The 22539-nt window shown below is 40.6% G+C and overlaps 1 protein-coding gene across 1 annotated transcript; it reads right to left on the bottom strand.

Annotated features, from left to right (window-relative positions):
* Nucleotides 1–3878: 3878 nt before the first annotated feature.
* On the bottom strand, nt 3879–10626 carry LOC141171992 (hepcidin-2-like). Its single transcript, XM_073655748.1, has 3 exons — nt 10436–10626; nt 6635–6700; nt 3879–6468 (listed from the first exon to the last, which is right to left on the bottom strand). The coding sequence occupies exons 1-3, from the start codon at nt 10511–10513 to the stop codon at nt 6367–6369; spliced, it is 246 nt and encodes an 81-aa protein (XP_073511849.1). The 5' UTR covers nt 10514–10626; the 3' UTR covers nt 3879–6366.
* Nucleotides 10627–22539: the final 11913 nt, after the last annotated feature.

Here is a 22539-nt window from a genome sequence, read left to right as displayed (position 1 = left end):
TAGTAGTTATATTCTTCTACATAGGAGCGGTATGATAGTAGTTGTATTCTTGTAAATAGGGCAGTATTACAGTAGTTTTATTCTTGTATATAGGAGCAGTATTATAGTAGTTTTATTCTTGTACATAGGAGCAGTATTATAGTAGTTATATTTTTGTGCATAGGGGGCAGTATTATGGTTGTTACATTCCTGTGCATAGGGGCAGTATTATAGTAGTTATATTCTTGTACATAGGGGGCAGTATTATAGTAGCTATATTCTGTACATAGGACCAGTATTATAGTAGTTATATTCTTGTGCATAGGAGCAGTATTATAGTAGTTATATTCTTGTACATAGGGGCAGTATTATAGTAGTTATATTCTTGTACATAGGGGCAGTATTATAGTAGTTATATTCTCATACATAGGAGCAGAATTATAGTAGTAATATTCTTGTACATAGGGGCAGTATTATAGTAGTTATATTCTCATACATAGGAGCAGAATTATAGTAGTAATATTCTTGTACATAGGGACAGTATTATAGTAGTTATATTCTTGTACATAGGGGCAGTATTATAGTAGTTATATTCTTGTACATAAGAGCAATATTATAGTAGTTATATTCTTGTATATAGGGGCAGTATTATAGTAGTTATATTCTTGTACATAGGGTGCAGTATTATAGTAGTTATATTCTGTACATAGGAGCAGTATTATAGTAGTTATATTTTTTTACATAGGGGGCAGTATTATAGTAGTTATATTCTTGTATATAGGGGCAGTATTATAGTAGTTATATTCTTGTACTTAGTGGCAGTATTATAATAGTTATATTCTTGTATATAGGGGCAGTATTATAATAGTTATATTCTCATACATAGGAGCAGAATTATAGTAGTAATATTCTTGTACATAGGGGCAGTATTATAGTAGATATATTCTTGTATATAGGAGCAGTATTATAGTAGTTATATTCTTGTATATAAGGGCAGTATTATAGTAGTTATATTCTTGTATATAGGGGGCAGTATTATAGTAGTTATATTCTTGTATATAGGGGGCAGTATTATAGTGTTTATATTGTTGTACATTGGGAGCAGTATTATAGTAGTTATATTCTTGTACATAGGAGCAGTATTATAGTAGTTATATTTTTGTACATAGGGGCAGTATTATAGTAGTTATATTCTTGTACATAGGGGCAGTATTATAGTAGTTATATTCTCATACATAGGGGCAGTATTATAGTAATTATATTCTTGTATATAGGGGGCAGTATTATAGTAGTTATATGCTTGTACATAGGGGCAGTATTATAGTAGTTATATTCTTTTACATAGGGCCAGTATTATAGTAGTTATATTCTGTACATAGGAGCAGTATTATAGTAGTTATATTCTGTACATAGGAGCAGTATCATAGTAGTTATATTCTTGAACATAGGGGGCAGTATTATAGTAGTTATATTCTTGTACATAGGGTCAGTATTATAGTAGCTATATTCTTTTACATAGGGGCAGTATTATAGTAGTTATATTCTAGTACATAGGGAGCAGTATTATAGTAGTTATATTCTTGTACATAGGAGCAGTATTATAGTAGTTATATTTTTGTACATAGGGGGCAGTATTATAGTAGTTATATTCTTGTATATAGGGGCAAATATTATAGTAGTTATATTCTTGTACATAGGGAGCAGTATTATGGTAGTTATATTCTTGTACATAGGAGCAGTATTATAGTAGTTATATTCTTGTACGTAGGAGCAGTATTATAGTAGTTATATTCTTGTACATAGGGGCAGTATTACAGTAGTTATATTCTTGTATATAGGAGCAGTATTATAGTAGTTATATTCTTGTACATAGGAGCAGTATTATAGTAGTTATATTTTTGTACATAGGGGGCAGTATTATGGTAGTTACATTCTTGTGCATAGGGGCAGTATTATAGTTGCTATATTCTTGTACATAGGGGGCAGTATTATAGTAGTTATATTCTTGTACATAGGAGCAGTATTATAGTAGTTATATTCTTGTACATAGGGGCAGTATTATAGTAGTTATATTCTTGTACATAGGGGCAGTATTATAGTAGTTATATTCTTGTACATAGGGAGCAGTATTATAGTAGTTATATTCTCATATATAGGAGCAGTATTATAGTAGTAATATTCTTGTACATAGGGGCAGTATTATAGTAGATATATTCTTGTACATAGGGGGCAGTGTTATAGTAGTTATATTATTGTACATAGGAGCAGTATTATAGTAGTTATATTCTTATAGATAAGGGCACTATTATAGAAGTTATATTCTTGTACATAGGGGGCAGTATTATAGTAGTTATATTCTTGTACATAGGGGGCAATATTATAGAAGTTATATTCTTGTACATAGGAGCAGTATTATAGTAGTTATATTCTTGTACATAGGGGGCAGTATTATAGTAGTTATATTCTTGTACATAGGAGCAGTATTATAGTAGTTATATTCTTGTACATAGGGGGCAGTATTATAGTAGTTATATTCTTGTACATAGGAGCAGTATTATAGTAGTTATATTCTTGTACATAGGGGGCAGTATTATAGTAGTTATATTCTTGTACATAGGGGGCAGTATTATAGTAGTTATATTCTTGTACATGGGGGCAGTATTATAGTAGTTATATTCTTGTACATAGGGGGCAGTATTATAGTAGTTATATTCTTGTACATAGGAGGCAGTATTATAGTAGTTATATTCTTGTACATAGGGGGCAGTATTATAGTAGTTATATTCTTGTACATAGGGGGCAGTATTATAGTAGTTATATTCTTATACATAGGGGCAGTATTATAGTAGTTATATTGTTGTACATAGGGGGCAGTATTATAGTAGTTATATTCTTGTACATAGGGGCAGTATTATAGTAGTTATATTCTTGTACATAGGGGGCAGTATTATAGTAGTTATATTCTTGTACATAGGGGGCAGTATTATAGTATTTATATTCTTGTACATAGTGGCAGTATTATAGTAGTTATATTCTTGTACATAGGGGCAGTATTATAGTAATTATATTGTTGTACATAGCGGGCAGTATTATAGTAGTTATATTCTTGTACATAGGAGCAGTATTATAGTAGTTATATTCTTGTACATAGGAGGCAGTATTATAGTAGTTATATTCTTGTACATAGGGGGCAGTATTATAGTAGTTATATTCTTGTACATAGGGGGCAGTATTATAGTAGTTATATTCTTATACATAGGGGCAGTATTATAGTAGTTATATTGTTGTACATAGGGGGCAGTATTATAGTAGTTATATTCTTGTACATAGGGGCAGTATTATAGTAGTTATATTCTTGTACATAGGGGGCAGTATTATAGTAGTTATATTCTTGTACATAGGAGCAGTATTATAGTAGTTATATTGTTGTACATAGCGGGCAGTATTATAGTAGTAATATTCTTGTAGTTAGAATGATAATTATGCTATGTGGAGAAATTCCTCAGCATTTTCCTTTTTTGGTTGATAGCGGAGATTCTTTTTTCGTAATGAAGGAAAGTCTCAGGTGTCGGGTGTGGGGGGGATTTGTTGTCCTGTTTGTTCACCTGTAGACTGAGACTATAGGGTCTGTTTGTCAGTGTCAGGGTTGATGAGTGATACTGGATCTTTTCCTTCCCGGTAGTGTAAGATATCAGTGATAACACATACTTTTCCCCATTGTCTTAGTATCTGTGTATATTCGGGTTGTTTGTATACAGTGTTGTATCTACACCTGCAGATATCGGCCATCAGTACTAAAATCCTGCAAAAACCCTTTATCTCAGCACATATAGAACAAACCAGAAAAGGGAACGTTATATTTCATTATTTCACATGATTAAAAAACTTGGACAACTCGCTTATTCTCTAAGTCCCAACTTTATTCAGCAGTCCCATGTACAAACCTTTATGTGAATATATTGATAAGCTTAATACGAGCCAATATGGAGTGAGATCAGATCAAACCTTTACTGCTGGAATAAAATCTGATGCTGACATAGAAATAAGAAAATCATGTGTCCATATTGTTTTGTATAAGTATTCCACCTAAAAAGCATAACGAGACACATGAGAAGATGATTGTATGGTGGATTTTTGCATAATAATTGCTGCAGACAATGCAACAAAATTTAATCCCATTTTATGTGATAGGGCAGTTCCATCAAATGCCACAAGGTGGCGCCAAATATTAAAAAAAAATCTAGAAACAGCACCACTCTGAGGTTGTATTTGGTATTGCAGCTCAGTCCCATTCAAGTGAATAGAGCTGAGTTGCAATGTTAAAATCGGTAAATAAATGTGGTTAAGTTATTTTACAGTGTAATAAAAATATTAGATAAAAATGAAAAAAAAATGTACAAAAATATAGTAATCAAAAACAGCTTTATATTACAGCAGATATAAATACAGGGAGGGAAGGAGGAGGGAGGAGAGGAGGCAGCAGGAAGGGCTAAGGACCCATGCCGAAATATCTCTCTAGTCCTGAAGGGTTCTGGCTGTGGGGCTCACCAGGAGTCTGGTTTAAAAATGGGTAAAAATTATACTAAAAAAAAAAAAATACGTAAAATATTTCAAAAATGAAATTTTCATTTTCAAACTAAAAATAGTAATAATAATTAAAAAATCTAAATAAAATATTTAAAAAATTATATATTTTTTGGGTGTGAGACTGACGAGAAGTCTGGTTTCAAAATGATTAAAAATTATAATAGACAAAAAATACATAAAATATTTAAAAAAAGAAATAAAAAAAATTCAGAATAAAAAAAAATAATAATAATAAAAATCAAATAAACTAAAAATATAAAAAAAAATAAATAAATAAAATATTCTTGGCTGTGGAACTGGCCAGGAGTCTGGTTTGAAAATTGATCAAAATTATAAATACAAATACATTTTAAAAATGTAATTTAAATTTTCAGAATAACAGAATAATTGAAAAAAAAAATCAAACTAAATAAAAATATTTACATTTTTTTTTTTGGTGGGGGGGGTTCTGGGACTGACCAGGAGTCTGGTTTTAAAATGGGCAAAATTATAATATAAAAAAAAAATACATAAATTATTTCAAAAATAAAATTTTAATGTTCAGAATAAAAAAAATAATAAAAAAAACAAACAAAATAAAAATATGTTTTTTTTTTCTGTGGCTCAAGTTATAATAAAAATATATATTTCAAAAATAAAATTTTAATTTTCAGAATAAAAAAATAAATGAAAACAAATCAAACTAAATAAATATATTATTTTTTTTTTAAATGTTTTGGCTGTGGGACTGAGCAGGAGTCTCGATTCGAAATGGGAAAAAAAATTATAATTAAAATGTAATTTTTGAAATGTTTTACTTATTTTTTTTATTATATATATTTTTTAAACTGCTCAGTCCCACAGCCGAAATTTTTTTGATTAATATTTTTATAAAGTTTGATTTTTTTTTTATTTTTTTTTATTATTCTGAAAATTTAAAATGTCATTTTTGAAATATTTAACTTATTTTTTTTTCAGAATAATAAAAAAAAAATAATAATAATAATAATAAAAAAATCAAACTAAATTAAAATATTAATTAAAAATTGGCTGTGGGACTGAGCAGGAGTCTGGTTTCAAATTGGGTAAAAATTACAATTAAATATACGGTAATTAAAAAATGTAGCAAAATATTTCAAAAATGAACTTTAATTTTCAGAATAAATAATAAATAAAAATAAAACAAAACTAAATAAAAATAATAAAATGTGCTAAAATGTTTGCATCATAATAAACAATGATTGCATTTTCCAGTTGGAAAATAGAACCTCTAAAAGGATTCAGAGCATTTCTCTTATTGTTAATCTGTTCCCAGTAGTCAAAATTAAAGTTTTTTTTTTTAAAGGGACCATGTTGAAGAGCTTTTCCTGCTACCTAATTTAATACTCTTTCTGTTTGCATGATGTAGTCAATCCTCTTCTTCCTCTTTTTTTTGCCGCTTGCAGTTCTCTTTTTCTCCACTGGAGGCAGCAACTCATACATAATAAAATATAATTATCTTATAAAATGTGATAACTCTGGAAGGAAATATTGTTCATACAGAAGTATCAGATTATTAGAATCAGCAAGAAGCAATGTACAGCATTGTTACATCTAGAAAACACTCGCTCAAACCCCTTTAAATGGTCCTTAGAGCTTCCTATAGTTTTTTTTGACGCTGAAAGATAAAATTTGATGTTTTTAAACATCACGTTTTTTTTCCCACCAAAAATTCATAGAAATTACAGAATTGATGGGAATTGAGGTCAGTTGGTTTCTTCTTCTCTGGGGTCTGGCAGAGCTTGTCTGTGGCCATCCTCCGATATCACGCGTTTCGGGGGCTTAGGTCAAGCAGCAGACTCCACAGTCATCCATCTTGCAGCAGTTGCAGCAGTAACGGCAGAAAGAGAGGTGGGAATAACGCTTCGTCCTATGACGAGCCCCCTGTAATGAGAAGAAACCATAGAAATGACTCCTCCGGGCTACGGTCTAGGTCCACAGGCTGCACATTCACTCCCTTTCGGCACACACCTAGCACCAGTCCTATAATCTTCCCTCTTCCTTCTTTGGCTTGAACTATAAACTGGAATAAACGTATCTACACGCTCACCTCGAGATGTGACTCCTCCATGTGTGGGCTGGTGAGATGCTCTGCAGAATCTGCGACTTCATTGTGCTGTAAATATAGACAATGCAGATGATTACCTACCGCTGAATAATACAATGATATATACATGATAAGATACTGTCTGCAGCCACCACTAGGGGGTGCTCCGTGTATACAGAGATACATGATAAGATTCTGTCTGCAGCCACCACTAGAGGGAGCTCCCTGTATACAGAGATACATGATAAGATTCTGTCTGCAGCCACCACTAGGGGGAGCTCCCTGTATACAGAGATACATGATAGGATCCTGTCTGCAGCCACCACTAGGGGGAGTTCCGTGTATACAGAGATACATGATAAGATTCTGTCTGCAGCCACCACAAGGGGGAGCTCTCTGTATACAGAGATACAGGATAAGATTCTGTCGGCAGCCTCCATTAAGGGGAGCACCCTGTATACAGAGATACATGATAAGATTCTGTCTGCAGTCATCACTAGGGGGAGCTCTCTGTATACAGAGATACAGGATAAGATTCTGTCTGCAGCCACCACTAGGGGGAAGCTCCCTGTATATAGAGATACATGATAAGATTCTGTCTGCAGACACCACTGGGCGGAGTTCCCTGTATACAGAGATACATGATAAGATTTTGTCTGCAGACACCACTGGGCGGAGTTCCCTGTATACAGAGATACATGATGAGATTCTGTCTGCAGCCACCACTAGGGGGAGCTCTCTGTATACATAGATACATGATAAGATACTGTTTGCAGACACCACTGGGCGGAGTTCCCTGTATACAGAGATACATGATGAGATTCTGTCTGCAGCCACCACTAGGGGGAGCTCCCTGTATACAGAGATACATGATAAGATTCTGTCTGCAGCCACCACTAGGGGGAGCTCTCTGTACTGCACTGAATCTTGGGAAAGGTCTTCAGTATCAGACCCAAGAGGTGGGGGACTGACTTCCGTTATCCCCCAGAAATCAGCTGATTAAGTGGGCACTGTGTGCTGAAAGTGGAACAGCGCCGTACATTGTAGTGGCTGTAAATAGTATTTACTCACTTGCATAGGAGAGAGCTTGCAGTACCGTTTATAGCCACTATACAATGTACAGCACAGTTCCTTGTCCTGGTGTGTAGTGGCTCCTCCAATCAGTTGATTAGTGATGATTTCGGGGGTCAGACCCCCCCACAATCTGATATTAAAGAGTTATCGTCAGGCCTGCTCATTAAAACTTTAAGCCATTCTTGAGATATTATTATATATTTTTTTTATTTACAGCTCGTTGCCTTGGAGACCGACCACTGCTGCTAGACAGCAAAACACGTGCAGCGCTCCCATGCCCTTTCCTATGGAGCTTCTAAGCAATGGCCAGGATTTCGGGAGTGCGCTGCTACCTCCTAATCCTGGCCAGCATCAGCGCAGCGCTTACATGCCAGACAGCGGTGGTGGTCGGTCTCCAAGGCAATGAGCTGTAAACAAAGGAAAAGTGTTAATATCTCAAGAACGGCTGCATATTTTAATAAGCAGTAAATTGCAAAAAGTCCAACAATACCCTTTTATGAAGATGGGTGTAACTATTTAAAGTCCCGGAACACCCCTTTAAACCACCTGAAAAACCCCTTTAAGGGATGAACTTGTAAGTGATTATTCGGGCAGAGAATTACTCCGGCTGAGATGAATGCTGGGTGTGATAGTTCCCTTTTTGCTCGGCATCACCAGGATGAGCGGTGATAATCCGCAGACGCTTGTCACATTACCAGCAGCTAATGACAACATTTCCAGTGTGTGTTGCTGAGTAATTACTCTGCTTCTCCGAGGAATCCGACACCGAGTCAGCTGGAAATATATTCTCCGGAATACACAAATATGAAATGTTGTTTACAAGCGGAAAGAGCCGAGCGGAGGCTCCGGGGTATTTATGGCGACTGTCACTTTAATTAACAGACAAAATAACAAATAACTGAGAATGTGATACATTGTTGCCTTTGTTTAACATCAGATACATTACAATGAAAGCTTCTTAAAGAGACAGCGCACAATAAGCTAATACAATAGGTTATGCCTTGAGTCAGGACTGAGAGGGCGAAACATGACCCATCCCTTCTGACCCAGGACTTTTGGAAAGATGGATGATAATGAAGCTTTCCCAAGAACAGATAACACAGAAATATAGATATTATTATTAGGAATGTTCCCTTTAAATCCTGACCTGGGTATTTGTGTTTGGAATTCAGTTCTTTTGTTTCGCCATAGGGGCAGTAAACGTAAATAAAGGGGTTGTCTACCCGTCATCAATATCCGCGAGAATTGCAGGGTTCACGTTTTCTCCATGAAATTGGCAAACTCTGCAGACGAACAGTTGATGCTGATCGGCTGCAGCGCTCACGTGATGACAGGGGACCAAAGGATGGTGCATGGCTGACCGGTCCGGGAGTTGAGTATTAATTATTTTTATTCTTCTTACTGCCATTAATCCCAGTAGTGAACAACCCCTTTAGATCTGTAGTGGATCTGTCACATGATTGACACCTTGGGGTTCCGTAGGGTTCTGTTATGGTGTCCATCATGTCACACAATCTAAGCCTCTAGTGCAGGTGTGAACAGATCGTAATATACTAACACATTTTTTTTTAAAAAAAACATCTGCTTGCTGTCAGTAATTGAAATCATTGGGGCAGAATTCTAGATTGATAATTTTTAGACACTTTATTTGTGAACTACTCCACATGAGGTGCAGCTTGATGAAAAAGGGTTTGTCTGTGATGGAAAAGGGTCTGGCTTAAAATGCACCACCGTGCGGCAAACTTCAGGTCTAAAAATATGCCAATAACAATAAGAGAAATGTGACCAACAATAAGTCAAATAATAAGAGGTGTAAAGTTAGAGAAATGTATCCAAAATAAGGCAAACAATAAGAGGTGTAAAGTCAGAGAAATATGTCTAAAAATAAGGCAAACAATAAGAGGTGAAAAGTTAGAGAAGCTTGTTCAAAAATAAGGCAAACAATAAGAGGTGTAAAGTCAGAGAAATATATCTAAAAATAAGGCAAACAATAAGAGGTGTAAAGTCAGAGAAATATGTCTAAAAATAAGGCAAACAATAAGAGGTGAAAAGTTAGAGAAATATGTCTAAAAATAAGGCAAACAATAAGAGGTGAAAAGTTAGAGAAGCTTGTCTAAAAATAATCCAAACAATAAGAGGTGTAAAGTTAGAGAAATATGTCTAAAAATAAGGCAAACAATAAGAGGTGTAAAGTCAGAGAAATGTGTCCAAAAATAAGGCAAACAATAAGAGGTGTAAAGTCATAGAAATATGTCTAAAAATAAGGCAAACAATAAGAGGTGTAAAGTTAGAGAAATATGTCTAAAAATAAGGCAAACAATAAGAGGTGTAAAATTAAAGAAATGTGTCTAATAATAAGCCAAATTTTCATCTGGTCTGAGTCGCTGAAATGTATTTGGTGCATTTTCAGCCCCTCTATATATTAGTCAGGATTAGTCGTCTGATCCATCCGGAGGCTGGAAATCTGCGCGGTGCTAATCCTGCTCACACAGCGATGAAGCTCCGAGACGCCGTGACGCGCCCTGCACCTGTCAGCCTGACCTAATTGGCATGGATGCATGTAAACAGCGATACTTTCCTCCACTGACGGCAAGCACAGATATTGATAGATTAAAAGATACTGGGGCTATTAGAATGAGTGATCAAGGATGGCAGGGAATTGCTATTTAAGCGAATTCCCGATAACGTATTTAATGTAATAATAGAACAAATGATCTCGTACGGACTCACCCCAAGGATGGAGGCGCCGAGTCCCTGGTGGATGAGCAGGGAGAGGACGAGGAGGAGGCAGACAGCGAGGGTCTTCATGGTCTCTGTGTCCGGAGATGCTGGCGTTGTGCGCTGTGCAGGTGAGCGGGCAGAGCCGTATTTATGCGCAGCGCCCAGCCCGCCCGCAGGTCGTACACAAGGTCACCCGGCCAGTAATCCCTGGCGTCAGGAGTCTCTCCGTCCTTATCTCCTACTTCTATGTTGTCATATTATTTTTGGGATTGTTTTGACAGTAAATTAAGAATTTTGGGGCCAAATGATACGAGCGTTAAGAAAGAACGAAAAAACGAAAAATAATGATAATAATAATAATAATAATAATAATATATAATCGGAAAATTGTGAAAGCGGAAAGTAAAAAAAAAAAAAGTAAAAAAATTAAATTAGAAAAAAAAAAAAAAGAAAATTAGTAAGAATTGTTCGGTTTAGTGGATGAACATTATTGTTTAGATGAATGGGTGATCTGGGATTTCGGGGGGCCGGGTGTGCGGACCCTGTGCGAGAAGGAAGAGGGCGCGAAAGGACACATGACGATCACCTTCTGATTGGCCATTGTGCCCCTTTTTATACCAGGAGCAGAATACTGGAAAAATGCCAGAATAATCTACAACAAGAGCAGATGCTGAGCTGTGTATCTAAGCCTGCCAGGTGTGATACAGTCTGCTGAGCTGTGTATCTAATCCTCTCCTGTGTGATACTGTCTGCTGAGCTGTGTATCTAATCCTATCCTGTGTGATACTGTCTGCTGAGCTGTGTATCTAATCCTATCCTGTGTGATACTGTCTGCTGAGCTGTGTATCTAATCCAATCCTGTGTGATACCATCTGCTGAGCTGTGTATCTAATCCTATCCTGTGTGATACTGTCTGCTGAGCTGTGTATCTAATCCTCTCCTGTGTGATACTGTCTGTTGAGCTGTGTATCTAATCCTATCCTGTGTGATACTGTCTGCAGAGCTGTGTATCTAATCCTCTCCTGTGTGATACTGTCTGCTGAGCTGTGTAGCTAATCCTATCCTGTGTGATACTGTCTGCTGAGCCGTGTATCTAATCCTCTCCTGTGTGATACTGTCTGCTGAGCTGTGTATCTAATCCTATCCTGTGTGATACTGTCTGCTGAGCTGTGTATCTAATCCTCTCCTGTGTGATACTGTCTGATGAGCCGTGTATCTAATCCTCTCCTGTGTGATACTGTCTGCTGAGCGGTGTATCTAATCCTATTCTGTGTGATACTGTCTGCTGAGCCGTGTATATAATCCTCTCCTGTGTGATACTGTGTGCTGAGCCGTGTATCTAATCCTCTCCTGTTTGATACTGTCTGCTGAGCTGTGTATCTAATCCTCTCCTGTGTGATACTGTCTGCTGAGCCGTGTATCTAATCCTATCCTGTGTGATACTGTCTGCTGAGCTGTATCTAATCCTATCCTGTGTGATACTGTCTGATGAGCCGTGTATCTAATCCTATCCTGTGTGATACTGTCTGCTGAGCTGTGTATCTAATCCTATCCTGTGTGATACTGTCTGCTGAGCTGTGTATCTAATCCTATCCTGTGTGATACTGTCTGCTGAGCTGTGTATCTAATCCTATCCTGTGTGATACTGTCTGCTGAGCTGTGTATCTAATCCTCTCCTGTGTGATACTGTCTGCTGAGCCGTGTATCTAATCCTATCCTGTGTGATACTGTCTGCTGAGCAGTGTATCTAATCCTATCCTGTGATACTGTCTGCTGAGCCGTGTATCTAATCCTCTCCTGTGTGATACTGTCTGCTGAGCGGTGTATCTAATCCTATTCTGTGTGATACTGTCTGCTGAGCGGTGTATCTAATCCTATTCTGTGTGATACTGTCTGCTGAGCTGTGTATCTAATCCTCTCCTGTGTGATACTGTCTGCTGAGCTGTGTATCTAATCCTATCCTGTGTGATACTGTCTGCTGAGCTGTGTATCTAATCCTATCCTGTGTGATACTGTCTGCTGAGCCGTGTATCTAATCCTCTCCTGTGTGATACTGTCTGCTGAGCCGTGTATCTAATCCTATCCTGTGTGATACTGTCTGCTGAGCCGTGTATCTAATCCTCTCCTGTGTGATACTGTCTGCTGAGCCGTGTATCTAATCCTCTCCTGTGTGATACTGTCTGCTGAGCCATGTATCTAATCCTATCCTGTGTGATACTGTCTGCTGAGCCGTGTATCTAATCCTATCCTGTGTGATACTGTCTGCTGAGCTGTGTATCTAATCCTCTCCTGTGTGATACTGTCTGCTGAGCTGTGTATCTTATCCTCTCCTGTGTGATACTGTCTGCTGAGCCGTGTATCTAATCCTCTCCTGTGTGATACTGTCTGCTGAGCCGTGTATCTAATCCTATCCTGTGTGATACTGTATGTTGAGCTGTGTATCTAATCCTGTCCTGTGTGATACTGTCTGCTGAGCCGTGTATCTAATCCTCTCCTGTGTGATACTGTCTGCTGAGCCGTGTATCTAATCCTCTCCTGTGTGATACTGTCTGCTGAGCCGTGTATCTAATCCTATCCTGTGTGATACTGTATGTTGAGCTGTGTATCTAATCCTCTCCTGTGTGATACTGTCTGCTGAGCTGTGTATCTTATCCTCTCCTGTGTGATACTGTCTGCTGAGCTGTGTATCTAATCCTATCCTGTGTGATACTGTCTGCTGAGCTGTATCTAATCCTATCCTGTGTGATACTGTCTGATGAGCCGTGTATCTAATCCTCTCCTGTGTGATACTGTCTGCTGAGCCGTGTATCTAATCCTATTCTGTGTGATACTGTCTGCTGAGCCGTGTATCTAATCCTCTCCTGTGTGATACTGTGTGCTGAGCCGTGTATCTAATCCTCTCCTGTGTGATACTGTCTGCTGAGCTGTGTATCTAATCCTCTCCTGTGTGATACTGTCTGCTGAGCTGTGTATCTAATCCTATCCTGTGTGATACTGTCTGCTGAGCTGTGTATCTAATCCTATCCTGTGTGATACTGTCTGCTGAGCCGTGTATCTAATCCTCTCCTGTGTGATACTGTCTGCTGAGCCGTGTATCTAATCCTATCCTGTGTGATACTGTCTGCTGAGCCGTGTATCTAATCCTATCCTGTGTGATACTGTCTGCTGAGCCGTGTATCTAATCCTCTTCTGTGTGATACTGTCTGCTGAGCCATGTATCTAATCCTCTCCTGTGTGATACTGTCTGCTGAGCCATGTATCTAATCCTATCCTGTGTGATACTGTCTGCTGAGCCATGTATCTAATCCTATCCTGTGTGATACTGTCTGCTGAGCTGTGTATCTAATCCTCTCCTGTGTGATACTGTCTGCTGAGCTGTGTATCTTATCCTCTCCTGTGTGATACTGTCTGCTGAGCCGTGTATCTAATCCTATCCTGTGTGATACTGTCTGCTGAGCCGTGTATCTAATCCTATCCTGTGTGATACTGTATGGTGAGCTGTGTATCTAATCCTATCCTGTGTGATACTGTATGGTGAGCTGTGTATCTAATCCTATCCTGTGTGATACTGTCTGCTGAGCCGTGTATCTAATCCTCTCCTGTGTGATACTGTCTGCTGAGCCGTGTATCTAATCCTCTCCTGTGTGATACTGTCTGCTGAGCCGTGTATATAATCCTATCCTGTGTGATACTGTCTGCTGAGCTGTGTATCTAATCCTCTCCTGTGTGATACTGTCTGCTGAACTGTGTATCTAATCCTCTCCTGTGTGATACTGTCTGCTGAGCTGTGTATCTTATCCTCTCCTGTGTGATACTGTCTGCTGAGCCGTGTATCTAATCCTCTCCTGTGTGATACTGTCTGCTGAGCCGTGTATCTAATTCTATCCTGTGTGATACTGTATGTTGAGCTGTGTATCTAATCCTATCCTGTGTGATACTGTCTGCTGAGCCGTGTATCTAATCCTCTCCTGTGTGATACTGTCTGCTGAGCCGTGTATCTAATCCTATCATGTGTGATACTGTCTGCTGAGCTGTATATCTAATCCTATCCTGTGTGATACTGTCTGCTGAGCTGTGTATCTAATCCTCTCCTGTGTGATACTGTCTGCTGAGCTGTGCATCTAATCCTATCCTGTGTGATACTGTCTGCTGAGCTGTGTATCTAATCCTCTCCTGTGTGATACTGTCTGTTGAGCTGTGTATCTAATCCTATCCTGTGTGATACTGTCTGCTGAGCTGTGTATCTAATCCTCTCCTGTGTGATACTGTCTGTTGAGCTGTGTATCTAATCCTATCCTGTGTGATACTGTCTGCAGAGCTGTGTATCTAATCCTCTCCTGTGTGATACTGTCTGCTGAGCTGTGTAGCTAATCCTATCCTGTGTGATACTGTCTGCTGAGCCGTGTATCTAATCCTCTCCTGTGTGATACTGTCTGCTGAGCTGTGTATCTAATCCTATCCTGTGTGATACTGTCTGCTGAGCTGTGTATCTAATCCTCTCCTGTGTGATACTGTCTGATGAGCCGTGTATCTAATCCTCTCCTGTGTGATACTGTCTGCTGAGCGGTGTATCTAATCCTATTCTGTGTGATACTGTCTGCTGAGCCGTGTATATAATCCTCTCCTGTGTGATACTGTGTGCTGAGCCGTGTATCTAATCCTCTCCTGTGTGATACTGTCTGCTGAGCTGTGTATCTAATCCTCTCATGTGTGATACTGTCTGCTGAGCCGTGTATCTAATCCTATCCTGTGTGATACTGTCTGCTGAGCTGTATCTAATCCTATCCTGTGTGATACTGTCTGATGAGCCGTGTATCTAATCCTATCCTGTGTGATACTGTCTGCTGAGCTGTGTATCTAATCCTATCCTGTGTGATACTGTCTGCTGAGCTGTGTATCTAATCCTATCCTGTGTGATACTGTCTGCTGAGCTGTGTATCTAATCCTATCCTGTGTGATACTGTCTGCTGAGCTGTGTATCTAATCCTCTCCTGTGTGATACTGTCTGCTGAGCCGTGTATCTAATCCTATCCTGTGTGATACTGTCTGCTGAGCAGTGTATCTAATCCTATCCTGTGTGATACTGTCTGCTGAGCCGTGTATCTAATCCTCTCCTGTGTGATACTGTCTGCTGAGCTGTGTATCTAATCCTATTCTGTGTGATACTGTCTGCTGAGCGGTGTATCTAATCCTATTCTGTGTGATACTGTCTGCTGAGCTGTGTATCTAATCCTCTCCTGTGTGATACTGTCTGCTGAGCTGTGTATCTAATCCTATCCTGTGTGATACTGTCTGCTGAGCCGTGTATCTAATCCTATCCTGTGTGATACTGTCTGCTGAGCCGTGTATCTAATCCTCTCCTGTGTGATACTGTCTGCTGAGCCGTGTATCTAATCCTATCCTGTGTGATACTGTCTGCTGAGCCGTGTATCTAATCCTCTCCTGTGTGATACTGTCTGCTGAGCCGTGTATCTAATCCTCTCCTGTGTGATACTGTCTGCTGAGCCATGTATCTAATCCTATCCTGTGTGATACTGTCTGCTGAGCCGTGTATCTAATCCTATCCTGTGTGATACTGTCTGCTGAGCTGTGTATCTAATCCTCTCCTGTGTGATACTGTCTGCTGAGCTGTGTATCTAATCCTGTCCTGTGTGATACTGTCTGCTGAGCCGTGTATCTAATCCTATCCTGTGTGATACTGTCTGCTGAGCCGTGTATCTAATCCTCTCCTGTGTGATACTGTCTGCTGAGCCGTGTATCTAATCCTATCCTGTGTGATACTGTATGTTGAGCTGTGTATCTAATCCTATCCTGTGTGATACTGTCTGCTGAGCCGTGTATCTAATCCTCTCCTGTGTGATACTGTCTGCTGAGCCGTGTATCTAATCCTCTCCTGTGTGATACTGTCTGCTGAGCCGTGTATCTAATCCTATCCTGTGTGATACTGTATGTTGAGCTGTGTATCTAATCCTCTCCTGTGTGATACTGTCTGCTGAGCTGTGTATCTAATCCTCTCCTGTGTGATACTGTCTGCTGAGCTGTGTATCTAATCCTATCCTGTGTGATACTGTCTGCTGAGCTGTATCTAATCCTATCCTGTGTGATACTGTCTGATGAGCCGTGTATCTAATCCTCTCCTGTGTGATACTGTCTGCTGAGCCGTGTATCTAATCCTATTCTGTGTGATACTGTCTGCTGAGCCGTGTATCTAATCCTCTCCTGTGTGATACTGTGTGCTGAGCCGTGTATCTAATCCTCTCCTGTGTGATACTGTCTGCTGAGCTGTGTATCTAATCCTCTCCTGTGTGATACTGTCTGCTGAGCTGTGTATCTAATCCTATCCTGTGTGATACTGTCTGCTGAGCTGTGTATCTAATCCTATCCTGTGTGATACTGTCTGCTGAGCCGTGTATCTAATCCTCTCCTGTGTGATACTGTCTGCTGAGCCGTGTATCTAATCCTATCCTGTGTGATACTGTCTGCTGAGCCGTGTATCTAATCCTCTCCTGTGTGATACTGTCTGCTGAGCCATGTATCTAATCCTCTCCTGTGTGATACTGTCTGCTGAGCCATGTATCTAATCCTATCCTGTGTGATACTGTCTGCTGAGCCATGTATCTAATCCTATCCTGTGTGATACTGTCTGCTGAGCTGTGTATCTAATCCTCTCCTGTGTGATACTGTCTGCTGAGCTGTGTATCTTATCCTCTCCTGTGTGATACTGTCTGCTGAGCCGTGTATCTAATCCTATCCTGTGTGATACTGTCTGCTGAGCCGTGTATCTAATCCTATCCTGTGTGATACTGTATGGTGAGCTGTGTATCTAATCCTATCCTTTGTGATACTGTCTGCTGAGCCGTGTATCTAATCCTCTCCTGTGTGATACTGTCTGCTGAGCCGTGTATCTAATCCTCTCCTGTGTGATACTGTCTGCTGAGCCGTGTATCTAATCCTATCCTGTGTGATACTGTATGTTGAGCTGTTTATCTAATCCTCTCCTGTGTGATACTGTCTGCTGAGCTGTGTATCTAATCCTCTCCTGTGTGATACTGTCTGCTGAGCTGTGTATCTTATCCTCTCCTGTGTGATACTGTCTGCTGAGCCGTGTATCTAATCCTCTCCTGTGTGATACTGTCTGCTGAGCCGTGTATCTAATTCTATCCTGTGTGATACTGTATGTTGAGCTGTGTATCTAATCCTATCCTGTGTGATACTGTCTGCTGAGCCGTGTATCTAATCCTCTCCTGTGTGATACTGTCTGCTGAGCCGTGTATCTAATTCTATCCTGTGTGATACTGTATGTTGAGCTGTGTATCTAATCCTATCCTGTGTGATACTGTCTGCTGAGCCGTGTATCTAATCCTCTCCTGTGTGATACTGTCTGCTGAGCAGTGTATCTAATCCTATCCTGTGTGATACTGTCTGCTGAGCTGTGTATCTAATCCTCTCCTGTGTGATACTGTCTGCTGAGCTGTGCATCTAATCCTATCCTGTGTGATACTGTCTGCTGAGCCGTGTATCTAATCCTATCCTGTGTGATACTGTCTGCTGAGCCGTGTATCTAATCCTCTCCTGTGTGATACTGTCTGCTGAGCTGTGTATCTAATCCTATCCTGTGTGATACTGTCTGCTGAGCTGTGTATCTAATCCTCTCCTGTGTGATACTGTCTGCTGGGCCGTGTATCTAATCCTATCCTGTGTGATACTGTCTGCTGAGATGTGTATCTAATCCTGTCCTGTGTGATACTATCTGCTGAGCCGTGTATCTAATCCTTTCCTGTGTGATACTGTCTGCTGAGCCGTGTATCTAATCCTCTCCTGTGTGATACTGTCTGTTGGACCGTGTATCTAATCCTATCCTGTGTGATACTGTCTGCTGAGCCATGTGTCTAATCCTATCCTGTGTGATACTGTCTGCTGAGCTGTGTATCTAATCCTGTCCTGTGTGATACTATCTGCTGAGCCGTGTATCTAATCCTTTCCTGTGTGATACTGTCTGCTGAGCCCTGTATCTAATCCTCTCCTGTGTGATACTGTCTGCTTGGCCGTGTATCTAATCCTATCCTGTGTGATACTGTCTGCTGAGCTGTGTATCTAATCCTATCCTGTGTGATACTGTGTGCTGAGCTGTGTATCTAATCCTGTCCTGTGTGATACTGTCTGCTGAGCCGTGTATCTAATCCTGTCCTGTGTGATACTATCTGCTGAGCCGTGTATCTAATCCTTTCCTGTGTGATACTGTCTGCTGAGCCCTGTATCTAATCCTCTCCTCTGTGATACTGTCTGCTGGGCCGTGTATCTAATCCTATCCTGTGTGATACTGTCTGCTGAGCTGTGTATCTAATCCTATCCTGTGTGATACTGTCTGCTGAGCTGTGTATCTAATCCTGTCCTGTGTGATACTATCTGCTGAGCCGTGTATCTAATCCTTTCCTGTGTGATACTGTCTGCTGAGCCCTGTATCTAATCCTCTCCTGTGTGATACTGTCTGCTGGGCCGTGTATCTAATCCTATCCTGTGTGATACTGTCTGCTGAGCTGTGTATCTAATCCTGTCCTGTGTGATACTGTGTGCTGAGCGGTGTATCTAATCCTCTCCTGTGTGATACTGTCTGCTGAGCCGTGTATCTAATCCTCTCCTGTGTGATACTGTCTGCTGGGCCGTGTATCTAATCCTATCCTGTGTGATACTGTCTGCTGATCCATGTATCTAATCCTATCCTGTGTGATACTGTCTGCTGAGCTGTGTATCTAATCCTCTCCTGTGAGATACTGTCTGCTGAGCCGTGTATCTAATCCTGTCCTGTGAGATACTGTCTGCTGAGCTGTGTATCTAATCCTATCCTGTGTGATACTGTCTGATGAGCCGTGTATCTAATCCTGTCCTGTGTGATACTGTGTGCTGAGCTATGTATCTAATCCTCTCCTGTGTGATACTGTCTGCTGAGCTGTGTATCTAATCCTCTCCTGTGAGATACTGTCTGCTGAGCCGTGTATCTAATCCTCTCCTGTGTTATACTGTCTGCTGAGCTGTGTATCTAATCCTCTCCTGTGAGATACTGTCTGCTGAGTCGTGTATCTAATCCTATCTTGTGTGATACTGTCTGCTGAGCTGTGTATCTAATCCTCTCCTGTGAGATACTGTCTGCTGAGCTGTGTATCTCATCCTCTCCTGTGTGATACTGTCTGCTGAGCTGTGTATCTAATCCTATCCTGTGTGATACTGTCTGCTGAGCTGTGTATCTAATCCTATCCTGTGTGATACTGTCTGCTGAGCTGTGTATCTAATCCTATCCTGTGTGATACCATCTGCTGAGCTGTGTATCTAATCCTCTCCTGTGTGATACTGTCTGCTGAGCTGTGTATCTAATCCTATCCTGTGTGATACTGTCTGCTGAGCTGTGTATCTAATCCTATCCTGTGTGATACTGTTTGCTGAGCTGTGTATCTAATCCTATCCTGTGTGATACTGTCTGCAGAGCTGTGGATCTAATCCTCTCCTGTGTGATACTGTCTGCTGAGCTGTGTACCTAATCCTATCCTGTGTGATACTGTCTGCTGAGCCGTGTATCTAATGCTCTCCTGTGTGATACTGTCTGCTGAGCCGTGTATCTAATCCTCTCCTGTGTGATACTGTCTGCTGAGCTGTATCTAATCCTCTCCTGTGTGATACTGTCTGCTGAGCTGTGTATCTAATCCTCTCCTGTGTGATACTGTCTGTTGAGCCGTGTATCTAATCTTATCCTGTGTGATACTGTCTGCTGAGCCGTGTATCTAATCCTATCCTGTGTAATACTGTCTGCTGAGCTGTGTACCTAATCCTATCCTGTGTGATACGGTCTGCTGAGCTATGTATCTAATCCTATCCTGTGTGATACTGTCTGCTGAGCTGTATCTAATCCTCTCCTGTGTGATACTGTCTGCTGAGCCGTGTATCTAATCCTCTCCTGTGTGATACTGTCTGCAAAGCCATGTATCTAATCCTCTCCTGTGTGATACTCTCTGCTGAGCTGTGTATCTAATCCTATCATGTGTGATACTGTCTGGTGAGCTGTGTATCTAATCCTATCCTGTGTGATACTGTCTGCTGAGCCGTGTATCTAATCCTCTCCTGTGTGATACTGTCTGCTGAGCCGTGTATCTAATCCTCTCCTGTGTGATACTGTCTGCTGAGCCGTGTATCTAATCCTCTCCTGTGTGATACTGTCTGCTGAGCTGTGTATCTAATCCTATCATGTGTGATACTGTCTGCTGAGCTGTGTATCTAATCCTCTCCTGTGTGATACTGTCTGCTAAGCCGTGTATCTAATCCTCTCCTGTGTGATACTGTCTGCTGAGCTGTATCTAATCCTATCCTGTGTGATACTGTATGTTGAGCTGTGTATCTAATCCTCTCCTGTGTGATACTGTCTGCTGAGCTGTGTATCTAATCCTCTCCTGTGTGATACTGTCTGCTGAGCTGTGTATCTTATCCTCTCCTGTGTGATACTGTCTGCTGAGCCGTGTATCTAATCCTCTCCTGTGTGATACTGTCTGCTGAGCCGTGTATCTAATCCTATCCTGTGTGATACTGTATGTTGAGCTGTGTATCTAATCCTATCCTGTGTGATACTGTCTGCTGAGCCGTGTATCTAATCCTATCATGTGTGATACTGTCTGCTGAACCGTGTATCTAATCCTCTCCTGTGTGATACTGTATGTTGAGCTGTGTATCTAATCCTATCCTGTGTGATACTGTCTGCTGAGTCGTGTATCTAATCCTATCCTGTGTGATACTGTCTGCTGAGCCGTGTATCTAATCCTCTCCTGTGTGATACTGTCTGCTGAGCTGTATATCTAATCCTATCCTGTGTGATAATGTCTGCTGAGCTGTGTATCTAATCCTCTCCTGTGTGATACTGTCTGCTGAGCTGTGCATCTAATCCTATCCTGTGTGATACTGTCTGCTGAGCCGTGTATCTAATCCTATCCTGTGTGATACTGTCTGCTGAGCCGTGTATCTAATCCTCTCCTGTGTGATACTGTCTGCTGAGCTGTGTATCTAATCCTATCCTGTGTGATACTGTCTGCTGAGCTGTGTATCTAATCCTATCCTGTGTGATACTGTCTGCTGAGCCATGTATCTAATCCTATCCTGTGTGATACTGTCTGCTGAGCTGTGAATCTAATCCTGTCCTGTGTGATACTATCTGCTGAGCCGTGTATCTAATCCTCTCCTGTGTGATACTGTCTGTTGGGCCTTGTATCTAATCCTATCCTGTGTGATACTGTCTGCTGAGCCATGTATCTAATCCTATCCTGTGTGATACTGTCTGCTGAGCTGTGTATCTAATCCTTTCCTGTGTGATACTGTCTGCTGAGCCGTGTATCTAATCCTCTCCTGTGTGATACTGTCTGTTGGGCCTTGTATCTAATCCTATCCTGTGTGATACTGTCTGCTGAGCCATGTATCTAATCCTATCCTGTGTGATACTGTCTGCTGAGCTGTGTATCTAATCCTGTCCTGTGTGATACTATCTGCTGAGCCGTGTATCTAATCCTTTCCTGTGTGATACTGTCTGCTGAGCCCTGTATCTAATCCTCTCCTGTGTGATACTGTCTGCTGGGCCGTGTATCTAATCCTATCCTGTGTGATACTGTGTGCTGAGCTGTGTATCTAATCCTGTCCTGTGTGATACTGTGTGCTGAGCTGTGTATCTAATCCTGTCCTGTGTGATACTGTCTGCTGAGCCGTGTATCTAATCCTCTCCTGTGTGATACTGTCTGCTGAGCCGTGTATCTAATCCTCTCCTGTGTGATACTGTCTGCTGAGCCGTGTATCTAATCCTATCCTGTGTGATACTGTATGTTGAGCTGTGTATCTAATCCTCTCCTGTGTGATACTGTCTGCTGAGCTGTGTATCTAATCCTCTCCTGTGTGATACTGTCTGCTGAGCTGTGTATCTTATCCTCTCCTGTGTGATACTGTCTGCTGAGCCGTGTATCTAATCCTCTCCTGTGTGATACTGTCTGCTGAGCCGTGTATCTAATCCTATCCTGTGTGATACTGTATGTTGAGCTGTGTATCTAATCCTATCCTGTGTGATACTGTCTGCTGAGCCGTGTATCTAATCC

Source organism: Phyllobates terribilis, unplaced genomic scaffold (genome assembly GCF_046119375.1).
Source record: "Phyllobates terribilis strain yellow unplaced genomic scaffold, ASM4611937v1 Scaffold_12__6_contigs__length_324123572, whole genome shotgun sequence".
Classification (NCBI taxonomy): Eukaryota; Metazoa; Chordata; class Amphibia; order Anura; family Dendrobatidae; genus Phyllobates; species Phyllobates terribilis.
The sequence above is the reverse complement of the archived record's forward strand: the minus strand, read 5'-3'. Positions and strand labels throughout refer to the sequence as shown.

Bases quoted from the DNA above. Each gene is read 5' to 3' on its own strand.
- LOC141171992 (XM_073655748.1), bottom strand. From the start codon at position 10,513: ATGAAGACCCTCGCTGTCTGCCTCCTCCTCGTCCTCTCCCTGCTCATC. The intron at 6,701-10,435 runs GTGAGTCCGTAC...CTATATTTACAG, and splicing joins TCGGCGCCTCCATCCTTGGG to CACAATGAAGTCGCAGATTC. The intron at 6,469-6,634 runs GTGAGCGTGTAG...TTCTCATTACAG, and splicing joins TGGAGGAGTCACATCTCGAG to GGGGCTCGTCATAGGACGAA.